At 40.0% G+C, this 16748-nt stretch overlaps 1 protein-coding gene across 8 annotated transcripts in view; it reads left to right on the top strand.

The window, feature by feature from the left end:
* The window catches only part of TRPM3 (transient receptor potential cation channel subfamily M member 3), a 289638-nt gene that overhangs the window by 217202 nt on the left and 55688 nt on the right, over nt 1–16748 (top strand). For all 8 annotated transcript variants that reach the window (XM_086479116.1, XM_086479117.1, XM_086479118.1 and 5 more), the window contains 3 exons: nt 5746–5818; nt 13987–14087; nt 15908–16042. In XM_086479116.1, the coding sequence (XP_086335242.1) occupies nt 5746–5818; nt 13987–14087; nt 15908–16042 (309 nt within the window). The remainder of the gene's footprint in view (nt 1–5745; nt 5819–13986; nt 14088–15907; nt 16043–16748) is intronic.

Genomic DNA, 16748 nt, shown 5'->3' on the forward strand with positions numbered 1-16748 from the left:
TGGATGTTTTCCTTCTTTGAACATAAATTGTTTTTTGGCTCAGAAGAAATAGTTGACTAGGGTAAATGGTAGTTTTTCTCTCTAAGAGAATTTCATTATGCTGAGAAAAATAGAAAATTATTTTATAGATAGAGTTTGAATCAGATCAGCATAAAGATTTCTCAGTTTAAACTAATCTTCCCTTTTAACAGCAACGCAAAAGAATGGCTAGTGGTAGTCTGACTAATACTGCAACTCTTACTGCTTTTTTCTTTTGGCAGGTTAAGTGAGGCTTAAGCATGTATTACTTTTCAACCCAAACTTCTTGTTTTTTTTTTTTATGATTTAATGTCATGGGTTTCGTATACACACCTTACTAGGTTGTTTTTCCTTTTATTTTTTTCACTAAAGTTGTACAAAGGCTAGGACTCAGCAACAGGCTTAAAAGGGACTGTAGTAGGTCTTTTTAAAGGTGAATGGCTCTTAGACACTGTCTCTTCATTTAAAGAAAGGCTTCCTTTTTTTCTTAGTAATGAGTTACTAAGTGGGTTTCTAAGTCTTTAATTTACTGTTATTTTTGCATCTCAGTGGCAGACATTCAACCAGAAGGAGATATCTGGGCATAGAGTTTACTGACCCATATATTTTCCTTTAGCAGAGCAGTTTTATATCCATTACTGCAGTAGCATCTGTAGTCCATTCTAACAGGGCTCTAGTCAATGTCCTATTTTAGTAGCATTAATGTGTCTTTTCTCAGTTCTCTGCCAGTGATTTACCCACCAGAGTACTTGTAAATGGCAACTAACAAGATGTCAGATGCATATTAACTCTTGGGACTGGATGAGTATATTGCAGACATAAAATTCTTACCTGTTAATTTGGGGAAATCACCAGAAGAACAGGTCCAGCAAGACAAACAGATAGGTTTTTGAGACCTAGAGATATTGAACATTTCAAAGTGTAAAGTCTGCTTAAATACTTTAGGATGTGTCCCTATTTACTCATGCTTCTCACTACAAAAATTAAATTATGCTGGAAAAACTACAAATACTGTATAAGTAAAGAAGTAAATCTACATTTTACAAACAATTGCTGTCTCCTCATAGCTGTACTCACAAAATGCAGAAACAAAATTCATGCTTTCTTTCTAGAAAGGGCAAGACAGTCTTTAGCACAAGGCACTAGGATCTCATCCAACGACAAATTGTATGTTTTTCTGCTTCCTTCAGTGTTTTACAAAGCTTGTTTATTTTCTCTTTTTATCCATTTGAATGCGTTGGGAAAAAAACAAATGGATAGCATTTGGGTATGCATTTCCAACAGAAGCTGTGAGAAAAGACTGGAGGAACGTGCAGCTCTCTTCATTAATGAATCATTCAAGCATGACAGCAGCTAACATAAAGCGGCATTGAGTAAGCAATACAGGTCTGCTCGAGATGCTCACATTTCCTTACAGACTGCTAGCCTAGGACTCAAAATATAGCAGTAATATTCCTCCAGTCCCGCTGCCCTGTCCCTGCATCATAAATAGTTACTGAAGGAGCACAAAAGCTGCGGCTACATGGTTTGATAATGATCTGGCTTTGCCAGGTAAAGTAGAAGTGATGATGATACAAATGGTTCAGCAGCCAGCATGCCGCAGCTTTAAACCTCATCTTCCAAAATTCATTCTGCAGAGCCATGAGTGCTGAAATATTTTCCTTTAGCTGTTTAAAAGCAAATGTCACTATACTTGAATATCTTTGACATCCAATAGTGAAAGCAACCCGCACATCTGGCAAAGACACAAGGTGAACAAGTTATACCTGAAGAACGGTGCAGATCAGGACTAAGATTTTATCAACAGAAAGAAAGATTTCATCAGCAGTGTGACAAAGTTGGCTCCTCACCTGATTACAGCGCAGTCCTATTTTAAATCCTCCACTTTGTGAATGAACAAAAACATTGGCCAAGCCTTAGGGCAATAGTGGAAAGAAGAATCAATTGATCTTCCCAAGACCATGGGAAGCCATCACAGGGCAAAGACTTGCCTGTGAGGTCCAGTTTGATAAAAAACTGTTTCACCAGGTCAGGAGGCAACAGTTGAAATGATGACTAGCTGTGAAAAGTTTCTCAAAAAACTTGCATGAGGAAGAGTAGTAAGGTGCTGCAGGTAGTCCAAAATCATCTTCAGGACCTGTGACAGGAGAGTGTTGCAGAAGAGTCAGAGATCACTCAGTCCCTCAGACAGATCTGATCTAGTAGTTAGTGTATTGAGTTCTTATCAGTAAATTTAAATCGGTAAAATATTTAATAAGTAAAGATGGATTGGCAGTCAATACTATTTACTATATTTGAAGTTAGTATGGGATACAAAGAATATTGTGTGAGCTTAGTATATGTATCTGAAATGTTACACGCATGCAAAAGGTGTCACTTTCCAACCCATTGACGTCTGGTGTCAGGTGGGGGATCTCTCAGCCTCGAGGGGTGACCTTAAGAAATGTCCCTGCTCAAGGGGAGATCACCGGCGTGCAGCCCACTACTATGGAGGGGGAGCTCAACGCGCCCTGATGGCTGCAGGTATTTCTAGTGCAAAGTGGTTGATTCATAGTCAGATTTTCTGCTGTGTTAATGCAGTTTCGGCTGCTTATCAGTTCGGCTCCAGCCAAACCTTTTTTTCTGGGGAGGTGGTGCTGTGCTCTCACTGATAGCCTCAAAGAATAGGATTAACTTCGGTTAGGCCTGCTCGCTGAGCGTCTGCCTGGACCAAAGTTCAGTTAGACCAAACAGGAGGAGTGCATCCATCACAAAGAGAAAGCAGCTGTGCATAGTTACAGTTAACCTAAACCATATAGAGAGGCTGAACGTATCTCTTTACCATTCTGAAAGATTTTGTGCATTCAGAACAGGCAAAAGTCCACAGTATCAGCTGAGTCTCTGAGCTTCTAAACTCACATTATTTTGAAATGAATTATCGTGAGATTTTCCTTGGTTCTGTCTAAGATTCTAGTTCAGTCTTGGGCATGACCCCCAAAACAATAATAATTCTGGTATGAGCCTGAGCACTCTTTCCTTTCATCTTTTTCCCCAATTATTTATATTCTTTTTCTTTATTTTGCTACTTGGGCTTCTTAAAAATAATAATAAAGTAATCGTTACTGTGGAATGACAGCCTTTTTATTCTAATGTAGCTAAATTTCATAGCTCTGTTTTAATTTTAATACAGCAGCAAGTTGTTCTGCTGAAGTGGGTTTATTTTTCTGAGGCATGCAGGGAAGAGGGATGAAAGAGAAATTGGAAATTTACGGTTATATGTGGTCCAATACATGCAAAGTGCTTCACTTAGTTTTCCTGTGGTGATAAGCTGTTCAGTGCTTGCAATTTGTATGATGCCTTTTAATTAAGCTGGGAGTTCACTGAGCAAGTGTTTAGTTTGAGATGTTTGTTCTTCCACTGAACTCCTATTGTTTAGTATTTTCAGTCCCCGATGTGCAGACTGCTTCACCTTTGGCCTTGAAGAAGAAGGGCATATTGCGGTGTGGTGGTGCCGCCAAGTGCAGTGATGCAAACAAGACATTCCCAGCATTAGGTGATCTGCTTGCCAGGCTGTCACACTTCCCTTCAGTGCTGCAAAGATGCCTGTTGCCGCAAAAATTGTGTAGGAAATTGCAAAGGATAGTGAGGATGTTATGATCAGACTGTTATGTGGCAACACTGTATTCACCTACTTATTATCATCACTTGTCAGAACTGCCTGTGAGAAGGGAGATAGTAAAGGAGGAAGGCTCTCTCTTCCTTCTTGCCTTCAGATCTGCCTGCCTGGCTGCTAACTTCTGTGGCACACAGTTCATCTTCTGTGGTGTGGGAAGCACATTGTGACCACGTACAATAGAGAGGCTGATCTCATCAGCTCAGATTTTTATTGTGTTTTGAGACGAGACATACATAGAATCATGTATTTCTACCCACATTGCCTGTGCTCTGCAGGTCAGAGGAGCCAACTGCCTTCACTGCAGGGAAAGCTTATGTGCTGGTCATTGAAGAGATAAAAAAAACCCAGGAAAAATATTAGGAAAAACATCAGGAAGTATTTCTTTACTGAGAAGCCCTGGAACAGGCTTCCTAGAGAGGTGGTCGATGCCTCACAATTGTCGGTGCTTAAGAGGCGTTTGGACAATGCTCTTAAGAACATGCTTTAACTTTTGGTCAGCCCTGAAGTGATCAGGCAGTTGGACTATATGATCATTGTAGGTGCCTTCCAACTGGAACTATTCTATTCTATTCTATTACAAAAGTTGCGGTATGGGGATAGACATGAAGTGATTTGCCAGAAACATCTGTAGATTCGAGGGGAAGAGAAAAGATAGATTGTTAAAGCATCATTTGCAGTATTTACGCTTTGTCTCAGGAACACTTTGAAGGGTCAAACAGCCTAATTTGAAAACAGTCTACTTTAACTGGGGAGGACACCTAATACAAAGGCTTTCTTACATTAATTGTTTTAGGCATCGTCTAAATCAATGGACTAATTGAGCTAAGCCAGTTTCCTGTTACTTCATTCAGTCTGCCTTTTCAGTCTCTAACATGATATGCTACTGTCACTGATGCCAAAGTCTCTTACCTCCTTTTGAACACCCTGGAGCTCTAGGGTCAAATAAAGGTAGAATAGGTGTTACAGGATTTCTTGGGATACACTCTGCAGGGCTATTTCAGCTGGCAAACTGAAGCTTGTCACCAAAGAGCTGTCTTAGCCTTGACCACTTTATGTATCTCCTTTTCTCGTCACAGTACACTGTTTTTTGTTCCCTGATGTTTCCTGACCTCTATCCCAGATGCTGCTGCAGTTCAGTGGTGCTGTATGAGTGGGATCTAGGAATGTGGGGACAACATCTCAGTGTAAAATATGTTTACACAATTCCTAATTAAAGGTATCACTTAATAAAAAAAAAAAAAATTGAGGCAGTCCATACTGGCAAAAGGAAAAAGAAAAACAGATGACAGGTATTCAGATCACAATGATGACATAGGTTTCATTAGTAAAGCAAAGGCACTATTAAAAAGCCGCAGTCTTGGTTGCTTCACAAGAAGCAGAGGCCCAAGAGCAGCTATTGCCATGGCAACAAAAGGAGCAAGGGGATTTACACTTCTATATGTTTCAGTGCATTCTTAACCAAGAGTGAAACTGGCTTGAAAGAACAGCCCCACTATATTAATTCTTACTCTTCATGAATTGTGTACCTCACCTCACTGCCTCAAAGCTTATATCTTATAGTGATAGGTCGCTGACCACAGATGGGTAAAGATGTTTCTGGACCCGTTAGAAGCCTAATTCTTAGATTACTTATCTAACTTTCTGCAATGTAAAATCATGAGGTTGAATGGGTTGCTAATTTGTGTCAAAAATACGTATTCAGTTCTCAATGCCATAAATTAGGTCCACAACCTATGATACACCTAATTCCTCCTACTAGTGTATTGGAAACACTAAATCTAATGTTACTCTAATACAGGAACTTTCTCTTATCTCTAGTTTCACCCTGTAAGTATCACTGAATACTTTTCTTCCGTATGCTCATTAATACAATTTCTACCCTTAGCAAATTTTATCTCACAAAAAATACTGTGTGTCAATCCTATCTAATAAGCTTCTCATAAAAGGTATAGAGTAAGATTATCTTGTAGCCATCAAGACATTTTGAGGTCCAAATGATGCTGCCTTGATTTAGTATTTTTTTTTAAAAATTACCCTAGTTTCAATAATGGTATTGTCTTTTAACATTTCAGATCACAGTATTTCGCATGGGATCAGAAGGACACCAGGATATTGATTTAGCTATCCTGACAGCATTACTAAAAGGTAATAGAGTTTCACTCCACAGTGAATCTGTATCAATCCAAATGGATTAACTCCGTGTCTCTGTTATGCTGAAACTTGCATTTATTGACAAAATATACCTTATCTAGATGGTAAATTTATACTGTGAAATTGAAGTATACTTTTTACTCTAACTGCTTTATACAAATCCAGCTCTTCCTTTAATATTTAAATAGCTAATGTTTTTTCTTTCCGAATTATTATTCTTCACCCACAATCACTAATGCATCACAAGAAACATCACTGTTGACCTCCCACCCATTACTTGAGAAGATTAGTACTAATAAGAAGACAGCCAAAGAACTCAGACTTAGGTTGCCTTGGTGGCTAGTAGAACATCCCAAGGGATGTTATCTCCCGTTAAATAAAAATGGCACTGTTGTCAAAGTAAAATGTTATCTGTAGGCATCCTAGGAAAGTCTGGGAACTGTGTGGGTTTCCTTCCAGCCTCCACTGGTAGAGCTAAGAACTCATCTGTTGGGGTGGTAGGTGTTTTAATCTTAAACTTCACAGGTCACTAAATCTTTCTAAGCCATCCTGAGAGACCAGGTGGTCCTGTTCTGGGAGGGAGGTTGAACTAGATGATCTTTCGACGTCCCTTCTGACTCCTAACATTTTGTGATTCTATGATTACATGTTACACTTATGCTCTTAAAAGATTGTCTTACAATAAATCTGCTGTTGCTGCAGTTCACAATAAACCCTGGTCTTGCAGACACACCAATTAGCTTAGCCCCCTTCAAATATATTATCAGATAGTTTAACATCCAGTTGCATACACAGAAACAGGTGAGATTTTAAAGGCTTTGAAGTGCATATATTTACCCGATGAAGGATTACTCACCTAAGCAAGGTCTGGGAGGTTCTAGCCCTCCATTTATATGGTATTTCCCCAAATGGGTTTTTCACAAATTGCAGATATCAGTCACCATCGTCATCTTGTTGCTGTCTGAACTGTTTTGTGCTATATGATACGGGCCATACTGGTTTTAAAAACAGAGAGTAAGACATACCAAACCATTTTAAAGAGCAATCTGAGAAACATTAGGGAATGGACTTCCAAAGGTGGCTGAGGAAAATTATGCTTCATGAGGGTCTTCAGCAGTTGTCATCATGCTATTTCCACTCCCATACCCGAATAAGAGGGTACATAATGCCATGCGACAGACCTGAATTTGTGTCATAACAAAATTTTAGGAGATTTACTGGGTATTCAAAAGGTAATGGGAATTATTCTTGCTTGTTCCAGGGCTGTTTTCTTCTCAGTTTCTTCCTGTACAGGCTCACAAAAGGTGTGTGAAGAGAAAAGGGAGAATGCCTGAGTAACTTTCACCTAACCAAGCAAAAAAGTATTTTACCTTTTACACAATTATTAATCCCATTTCAAAAATGTTACTTCAAACATGTAAACAGAAGTCTGAACAGGAGGAGTAAACAAGCACTGGCCACTTCAAAAGTACAGTTGCAAGCTGAAAGCTACCAGCCAAGGAAATGAGTTGGAATTATTTTGCTCCAGTAACTTTTGTTTCTTTAGGCTTCTGAGTATTGCTTTCTCCACTTCTTTTGTTCATTTCAATCAACATACCGGTTGTTTGTCCTGCAAGTAAAACATGACTATTTTGCTGCTATCCTGAGGTAACAACTTTTAGCCATGTGCGTCACTAAATCTCAAGGCATTTTGAACATCCTCACCTAGAAACAATATAAATCAAGGTGAAGAAAGGAAAAAATAAATTAATTAAAAGCAAGGAATAAGAATTGCATCCATCACCAAATTCATCTTTTCCATCCTCAGGAAATAATTTTAATTGCAGATTTCATTTTTATCTTAAATATAACTGGATCCTTCATTATCTTCATTGTAAAGTGTATTCTTTTCACATATGTTCTTAAGACAATCATGGTACTACTGCTTTTGATTTCTATTAGTAAGATAGAGATTGCCTTATATTTGTGATTTCACTTTCTCTAGGTATATTCTCAAAGTCTGAATCACAATATAGATTCCTGGAGTCTTTTACCACCTTGAAAGCTGCCTCTTGGAAGCTGAAGAAAATAAATCATAGGCCTGGGAGGGATTGATTTCTGTTTCAAAAGTTCTTCTGCAGTATTTACATAAGCAACTGTACTGTGGTTTGGAGTCTGGGTGTATGAGTAGTCCTCTCTGATCTGTAACATCCATTTTGCAAGTGCCTAATTGGTCCTGGCATCTCCTTAGTAAAATAAAATTACCTTTTCTCTTCATAATAGTAGTGTAAGACATCACAGTGAACTTCTGTTAGCTCAGGTGCCTGGATCTGTGTAAGTAATTTTGACATCTCCTTTCATGCTTGCCCGATAATCTTGATTTGGTAATCTGCTGATGGCAGCAGCACTTGTGTCTTGCTCAAGAGCCGGAGGAACTAAAACTTGCACCTCCTCTTCCCTGCTCCTCAGCACTTTCTGATTATGAAGGTACTTAGTGCAGATTAGAATTATCAGATGCCTTTTGTTAATCTGAGCTTCCTGATCATAGGGACTGAAGGTCCATATAAATTTTAAACAATGTGTGCAAAGGTGAGATCTCTTGTCTCAGGCAAGTCAGTTGTCCTTATTGATACCATGTCTTTGTACAAAGGTTCTGGCCCACCCTGAAAGAAATACTACCTTTCTGTAAGTATACACCATGAGGCTGGTGGATAGTTGGGTTTCTCATCAAATCAAGAAATCTGAGGTCGCAATGCTGAAGCACTTTATTGGAAGATGGGTCTGAATTATCTTGAAATTTGTAAATTTACATTCAGAAATTAATCTCTTTCACCTCTTCAGCACTGTGTGAAAAGGGGGCAAAATAAAGTATGAAACTGGTGAGTGATTTTTGGTTACTTTTTCTCCGTCTCACTGGTGAGGGTTTTGCAGTTCTTGCTAGGAGGAGGACAAGGATTGAGAAACACAAAGTGTCATTGCTTGCTGTGTAGATTTTGCGGTGAGCTAGTCTCTTTTTAAACCAACCAGCATCAGGCACACTGCCAAGGCAGGAACTCTCCTGGACAGGATATTTCACAAAGATCCAAACCCTGCACTGAATATGAGAGATTATTTCCTTGTTTGTTTTCATGAGTCACTTGTTTAATCTTGTCAGCAGATCTATCTTTCTTGGAAGTGATCTCCAATAAACTAGGGAGTGACATCCAAACTGGTTATCAATTTACATTTCATGGATGTCACAACAGCATATGGCTTGTGAATTCCTTTTTTTTTTTATTTTGAGAGACATGCAAATGTGGAAAGTAAGTTTCCCATTGCATGAATTTGTAGTGAATAAATTTATTGATACAGTTTAACTGGGTTTGCTCTCTTAAACGTGAACAGTTGGAACTCAAACAGTAATGGATTTTGTCCTTTTGCAGCTGCTAATTGAGCAGAAGGCATATGACAGGGAAGTTAAAGACAACATATGGAGGTATTCTAAAATATAATTGTTTTGAAGTGGCATCAAAGATCCTAGTTCACAAAGCTGTTGCAAAGTCTGGAGCATACTAGCAGCACTAGCCATGTTTCAGCTGGTGTTTGAGAAGCCTTCCCAGTGCAATTGTTAGGACTGGGAAAGAGGTGCTGGGTGGTATATTCATGTTGTACTATTACTGCCATGTAACCCTCTGAGGTAAACCGTGTTAGGCTAATGGAGATCTGATGTCTCTGCACACTCTCCAGCCTGTGAGTAAGTCATGATTCGTGGTCACTGAACAGCCATCATGTAGTACCAGATGGTCCTGGAAGACAGTGTGATGGTCTGCCAGCCATGAAATTGCTGACACAGAAGAATTTCAGAGTTAGGCCAGATATTTGGTTACTGCCATTACAGTTGTTGTTGCTATCAGCTTTGTTATTGTCAATTGATTTGCTAAATGCCAGGAAGATGCTTGTAGCAAATGCAGTAGAAACACAGCCTTTTCACCAAAGACCTGCTGAAATAGAAGACAATGTAAGACCTGCTGAGATGCAGAGCAGAAAGTTAATTTGGATTGCTATTTTCCCTAATCTAATTCTTTTCTTTAAATGATGATTCAAAGAAGACACTGACATGCTTAAAATCACTGTGGAAATGAGTCTCCAACAACCATTTCTGTCTAGATAGATCATGTATGTGTCATTTCAGCTTTCAGGATTGCTGAGCACTGAGTATCATAGACTATCGCAGGAGAATCCTTTAGAGGTTTACATTGGTCGCAGTGAACTTTAGCTGGTATATAAAAGACTGTAGTCTATCTCTTCAGTAATCTGGGATCCTGCAAGGGCACAACACTTACTATCTGACATGTATGCTGGCTCACCTAGGATATAGAGTCAAGTTTATGGTCCCAGGCTCATCAAAAATGCAACACTCATCAAGGAGTGTTGCATTTTTTATCCAAGATACTGGATAGACCATCTGACTTTACCAGAAGAATCTACGCAAGATATCCAAGTGCTCCTGGGTGGCCACCTAAGAGCATTAAGTGAACACCTGCAGGAACTAACAGCTATCCCAGATCTGATCTCCTTCTTGTTCATTCAACTTCGCACCATCCTTGCATTGTCTATCTATATCCAGCAATATCTATACTGAAATAAAATACTGCCAAATCAATGCATTGCATCCCAAATGCAACTTTTTTTTTAGGAGGAGATTAAGGAAAGGTAGAGTCCCACTGCAGACATTAGTCATATTGTCCTAAAACATTCTTTTGAGGAACATATCTTATGCTCAGCCAGACACCAGGACACTGAGTAAATATTACATAGCAGTATACTACACCAATTAAAATAATACAATGAAACTAAGCCGAGAATATTTTCATGAGACAGGATGAAACAGAAATGTAGGAAGAGGAAATGCTGATTTCTCACCACTGACAGTGTTAAGGGTCTAAGAAGTGGTTCTGGTGTGATCCCTGTATTGAGCTGATGAAAGCAATAGGTTATTAACTCTGCCTTATTTTTTTGATTTCCCAAATATCCTTTGGCTTTGATTTGGGTATATTGCCGTGACACTCGTGAGCAAGATGAGTCCTCGGAGAGGTCAGTTTTTGGATTCTTCTTACTGACTCAAATCCATGCTCTGTGGCACTGAATGCAATTAAGGAAATGGTTGAAAGAAGAGTATCTTAAAAAAGCCCACCTCGCATTTGTTCTACATATTTTTTCTTATATTAGGGGATTTATTTTTACCTCTTAATACTGGATAGAATTCCACCCGAAATGACCCAAATACTTTCTTTTTCATTTGAGTCAAAAGTCATCAGTCCATCCTGGAATAAAATCAATTAAACGGCATCTGCAGCCCATATGCTGCTCTGTACAAACTTTTATAGCTTTTATTTTTCTTCTGCTCTTATGTAACACCAGTGTAATCCACATTCACGTGAAAAACACATAGGGAAAACAGGAAAGAGGAGATGGGTATAAGGGCTTTCCAGCAACAGACCTCACTCCAGGAGCAGCCATCCTGCCATATGCATCAAGGCCTCAGCATGCAGACCTGTACTGCCCAGTCTACACCCTAGCTGATGGACTGGTTTGAACCTGAAGTACAAAAACCCCTTGAGAAACCATACATTTCCTTCAACTGCCAAATGTCTGCAGCATTCTGCAAGACAATGAAATGAACCGTTATGGTAACAAGCACTGAGAAGAGCATCGTCTCCTGGACTGTGCATGCACCCACAGGAGAAATTGTCCACTGTTGGCAGCCTTAAACACCATGGAGGGAGGTAGGAAGGACAGAGATCTGGACCATGGCTTGCTTTCCCCCCTGCTCAGTATTTGGAGCAAAAAGCATGCTCAAAGAAAACAATTCTGATGAATTGCTGGGCTTGGAGGCCTTTCTGGAGATGCAGCCACCACCTCATGCCCCATGCCAGTTGCTCTTTCACATGATCAGATGCACCAGAAGGCCCTGTGTTCATCCAGCAGCTGGGTCCTTCCTAAAGCATGAAAAGGCCCAGGAAAGCTAAGTCACTCGACACAAACTGGGGAAGGCTTCCTGCTAGGGACCAGAAGGTGTTCACCTGGACCCTCTGTGATTTGTCTTGAGTTTTGGCTGAAGTCAGGGCTGCGTAAGTAGCCCACTTCTTTCCCCAAGTCCATCTGATACACTCTTGATCCAAAATGGTTTCTAACCAGGCCGCACCCTTGGCTACCCAGGCTGTATGCCTGTAGGAAATGGAGGTGGAGCTCCCCAATCACACGTGCAAAATGGTGCCAGGCTGCAATATAGCCATAACTGCCCTTGGGTTTTGGAGTTCACCCATGTGCCTCCTCCACTGCTCACCAGAGAGCTTGCCTGAGCACCTGCCAAAGCTCTCACTTCTCCTGCAGGCACACGGGTGGGAAGGAGGAGATCCAATGACATTTTGAGAGGATCTGGTTTTTGCTTCAGAAAACGGGAGAATGTTATTTGCTCTCTGTACCTAATATACACGATTATGCAACTGCGGATAGTTTTTTTCTGGTTTTATAAATAAAACTGTAGAGACATTTTTGCCCTTCCCAAAGATAGATATTTTCTGTACTTGAATGTTGCATGTTGCTTGTGTAAGAAACTCAGAAAGATACAGATGTTGTTGGCATCCCCCATGAGGTCTCTGCATTGTAGTACATAGCAATGAGAAGCTGTGTCTTACTCAAAGGGGTGCTCTTGTTACTTCTTAGTCACAGAAAGATCTTTTACTGTTTTCACTGTTTTTTCTTCTTTATTTGTTTTTATTGTTCTGCTCCTGCATCATCTACCTTTTTATCAGAGCTCATTTCTGTAATAAAATGAAAGGGATCTGGGTGATCTACAGTTCACCATCTCCCAAGTAATTGCTGTAGATATTGCCAAGTATTTGGCAAAATTTCATGGCAGTGAACTTACTGGAAATTTGAGAGTTATGAAATTAAACTGTAGGCTAAGATTCATGAAGGTCTGCTGAACTGATCCTTCACAGAGAACTTCAGCAGCCAGCATGTTATGCTTTATGTTTTCCATGCCTCCAGTTTCAGAGTCTGTTTTCAGCTGGAACAGTGCATGATTTTGAATAGTACTGAAATGGGGATAGAAATGCTTTGAAGTAATGAAAAGCTCTTGTTTGTCCTCACTCCATGATGTCAGTGTAAGAATTAATAAAGAGAAGAAAACAGTGGAGGTATGAGGCCTTTAAATGAGGCCTTAAATAATGAATCTTCGTACAATCACCTAATCGCTGCGAGCAGCTATGTAGTTAAAAGTCAAAGAGCCCTTTATCAGTTCATTCAGGCCAGTTCTCCCTGTGATGCTGCAGCACAAATACTGTTTTATTATTACAAAATCAGCTAATAACCATGAAATCCTAAGTGAAATATTAAAAAAGCACAGCAGGGCAGGAATGTCCCACAGTGTCTATTAAAACTACAGGGAAAAACATACCCTCCCTTCCAAAAAACAAACAGCTCAAAACCCATCTGCATAGTTTCTTATTTAATTTGGATGTATTATACCTTGACACCAGCTTTGTAGCATACTTTCTTACATGAATATTGCATGTTTGAAGGGAAATTTGTGCCACCAAGACCCCTCAGTACAAACAGATAGAGGAGAAATTCCTATGCTTGTACAGGATCCTCACCTTATCAGGTGGGAATGCATAAAAGATGTGCATAAAATGCACGACTATTGAAATTGGTGGGGTCTGTGTGAGTTGAACCTGTTTGTAATTGCTAGATGCATGTGTGTGTGTGTGTATATGTGTGTGCTCATGTGCATACATGTGTGCGTGCATATTCCTGCATCTGGATCGGTATCCGTCCCAGTTTCTGCTCTTGCTTCCCGTGCGAGGGGAGGGAAACCAGTTCACTCCACCCAAATTGCATCTGCCACTATATTTTGCAATCTGCCTACTATATTTTTCAAGGAGGATGTGAGGAAATAATAGATGTTTATGAGACAATTTGAGAACCATAGATTGAGATCCGAGCACCAGTACTTTGTTACAGGGACAATGGATGGTTTGGTTTGGTTTTAATGTGAGATCAGTTGCAGAAATAACATGGATGTCTGTGAGACTTTCAACAAAGAGGAATTACCGTGGTGGGCTGTTGACTGAGTCTGAAGTATGTCTTGTTTCTTTTTTTTCCCTCTTTCCTCCCTGCACCCCTGTCCCTATACACAGGAGCTAACGCGTCTGCTCCCGACCAGCTGAGCCTGGCATTAGCCTGGAACAGAGTTGACATCGCCCGCAGTCAGATCTTTATTTACGGGCAACAGTGGCCGGTATAGTATATATATACAGCATCTTCTACTGAGAACCCTTTAAACCCTACACAGCATTAAATCCATTCTGTTGGTAGCGGTGGTTTCAACACAATTTAAAATATGCCGAGTCATGCTCCCAGCCAAACACGAAGTTCCCATTCACAGCTACTGAAGGCAGGCACGGTTACAAAGACGTTAATGTGTTTGCTTGTTCAAGGAAATGGTGACATCTAGTGATGCCTTATCACTGAGAAACCACACCTTTAAAGAAACGGGAGGCAATGCATTTATACTATCAAGCAATGATTCTGCAAGCTGAGAAAAACAAGTATCTGTTTACAGCCATGTTACAATATTAAGCTATAAATTAAAGGAAAAGCAAAAACTTCTTTTTGCTCCTCAAGTGGTATGCTTTTATATGCAAATACTGAATTTGAAGATGATCGGAATTGAAAAATATGCCGCACAAATGTTGGAGGTCATCAAGTGGACGACAAGAGCTGATGAGCAATGTTACCACAGTAGTGCTGTGGCTCCAGACCTGAGCTGGTCTTAATTTCGTGCCCAGTGCTGCTCTGCATCAATCTGCCTGCTTCACATCTGCCCCGTCCTATGCTGCAGCTACCAACTATGGGGACAGGCTCCCTGGCCAACATCATTCCCCTGGGGAGCACTGTAGGCAGAGCTGCTCTGCAGGAGTGGGAGGGCTGAAAGTAGAAGGGTTATTGAACACTGCATGAGGCAGAGGAGGAGTAGTCAGCTCCCAGCTTGTGCTGCAGTTTTTACAGTGGTAGAAGTCACCCAGAAAAAAAAACAGGACTCTGTCTCTACCTGTAGCTCCTTAAAGCCCACCATATCTTCATTTGAAAGGTTTAATTGAGTTGCAATATTCATTACTGTGACACTTGGTTTGTCACTGTCATGAAAATTTCATATGCTATCATTACATAAGCATTTACAACTCGCCATGGAAAAATTATAACAAAAGGAAAAGCTTCTGTTTAAATGTCTTTGCTTAAGATGTAGTTTCTGGAGCTTGCTACCTCTTAAAGCTAGTTCAAAAATCCTTGCCTTTTCAGTTATGAAGTGAACAGGACTATTAATCTTGTCTTCAATATTGGGCATAAGTATGCATCAAAACATATTTTTAAGGGATTTTAATGGTACTAAACTGTCCTAATCATTATTACTCCATCACCACATCATAGCAAAAATTTGAATAAACGCTGCAAGCTGCAATCATTTTGCACGCTCAAAGCTGGAAGTATGAGATAATATCTCATCCTTTTAACTCCCCTCAACCTGCAAAAGATAGAAAAGAAGAGGTTTTGCATAAGAAGACCTCTTGCATTTGGCCCTCCAAAGAAATGCTAATTATGAAGCTATTTCTGCTTCCTTGGTGTCAGTGTCCCCTGTGAATTTCCACACATCCAACAGAGGAAAAAGCTGGTTAAGAGAGAAATAAAGTGAGTGTGTGTGCTCATAACAAATATACTCAATATAAATAAAATATTTGTCAGGAAAGTGAGAAATAAAGATAATAATGAGACGGTGAATAGTGTGGAGGTGTGGTCACCATTTTCCTGGGTTTCAGTTCCTTGGTCCTAATCTGTATTTCCTACAGTATGTTAATCTTTACACTGTGACACTAATTTTTGAAATGCTGCCCTGAATCAGAGAAACCAATATAGACTTAAACTACGATTGTCTCATTTCAAGCTTAGCAGAACAACCCTCAGAATTCTGTCAGGATTCCCTGCTTCTGTCAGGGTGACTGGAGCAGCCGGATACAGCCTGCAATGCCAAGGAACGGCCTGAATTCATTGCTTGCTTTGCAGGTGGGCTCCCTTGAGCAAGCAATGCTGGATGCACTGGTGTTGGACAGAGTGGATTTTGTGAAATTACTCATAGAAAATGGAGTAAGCATGCATCGTTTTCTCACCATCTCCCGGCTAGAGGAATTGTACAATACGGTAGGGCCAACCTAAGGCAAATTTTCTATCTCTATATTCATTATTCTAGCTCCCGTTTGTATTACAACAACATGATGATGTACAAAGCAGCCAACACCTGCTGTGGAAATTTTCCGTGTTAGAAATCCACATCGTCTCTTAGCTTTGTCTCTCATATAATGGAATGTGCTGTGTCTTGCCCATCTAATTGGCTGTATGGATTTTGTAAGGCATGGCTTAAGCCCCACACAGTACCAGATGATTTCTGGCCATTGTAATTCCAGTGTGAGAGACCTGAGATTCAGGCAGGTGGCACCAGCTGGAAGACAGTAACTGGCAAATTAGGACAGGTAGGATGGAGATATACACCTGACAGTATAAGCCCTTACGGTTTCAGAAAAATCTTGCAACTGTTAATCAATCTGAGCCACTAGAAAACAAATAGAAGCAGACTTCTTGGGATGATATTCTGAATTTAAAGGTGAAATCTGACGATTTCAGGAGGCTTATTACAGTGAAGATCTTTCCCATGTCCTCACCGAATGTTCAAAAAATGATAATTTTGACTTTTAAAAGCCTGTTTATGAGTTTTGTGTCTTTGCTCTTAAAATGAACATAAAACTGCACAGGTTCAAATTGCTTCTGAGCTCTCAACTGCAAAACATGCTCCAGCATTCACATCATTATTGCCTGCCAAGAGAAACCAGTAAGTTCAAATTGCTTCAGT

The sequence above is a fragment of the Leptosomus discolor genome, chromosome Z (assembly GCF_034619465.1).
Source record: "Leptosomus discolor isolate bLepDis1 chromosome Z, bLepDis1.hap2, whole genome shotgun sequence".
Classification (NCBI taxonomy): domain Eukaryota; kingdom Metazoa; phylum Chordata; class Aves; order Leptosomiformes; family Leptosomidae; genus Leptosomus; species Leptosomus discolor.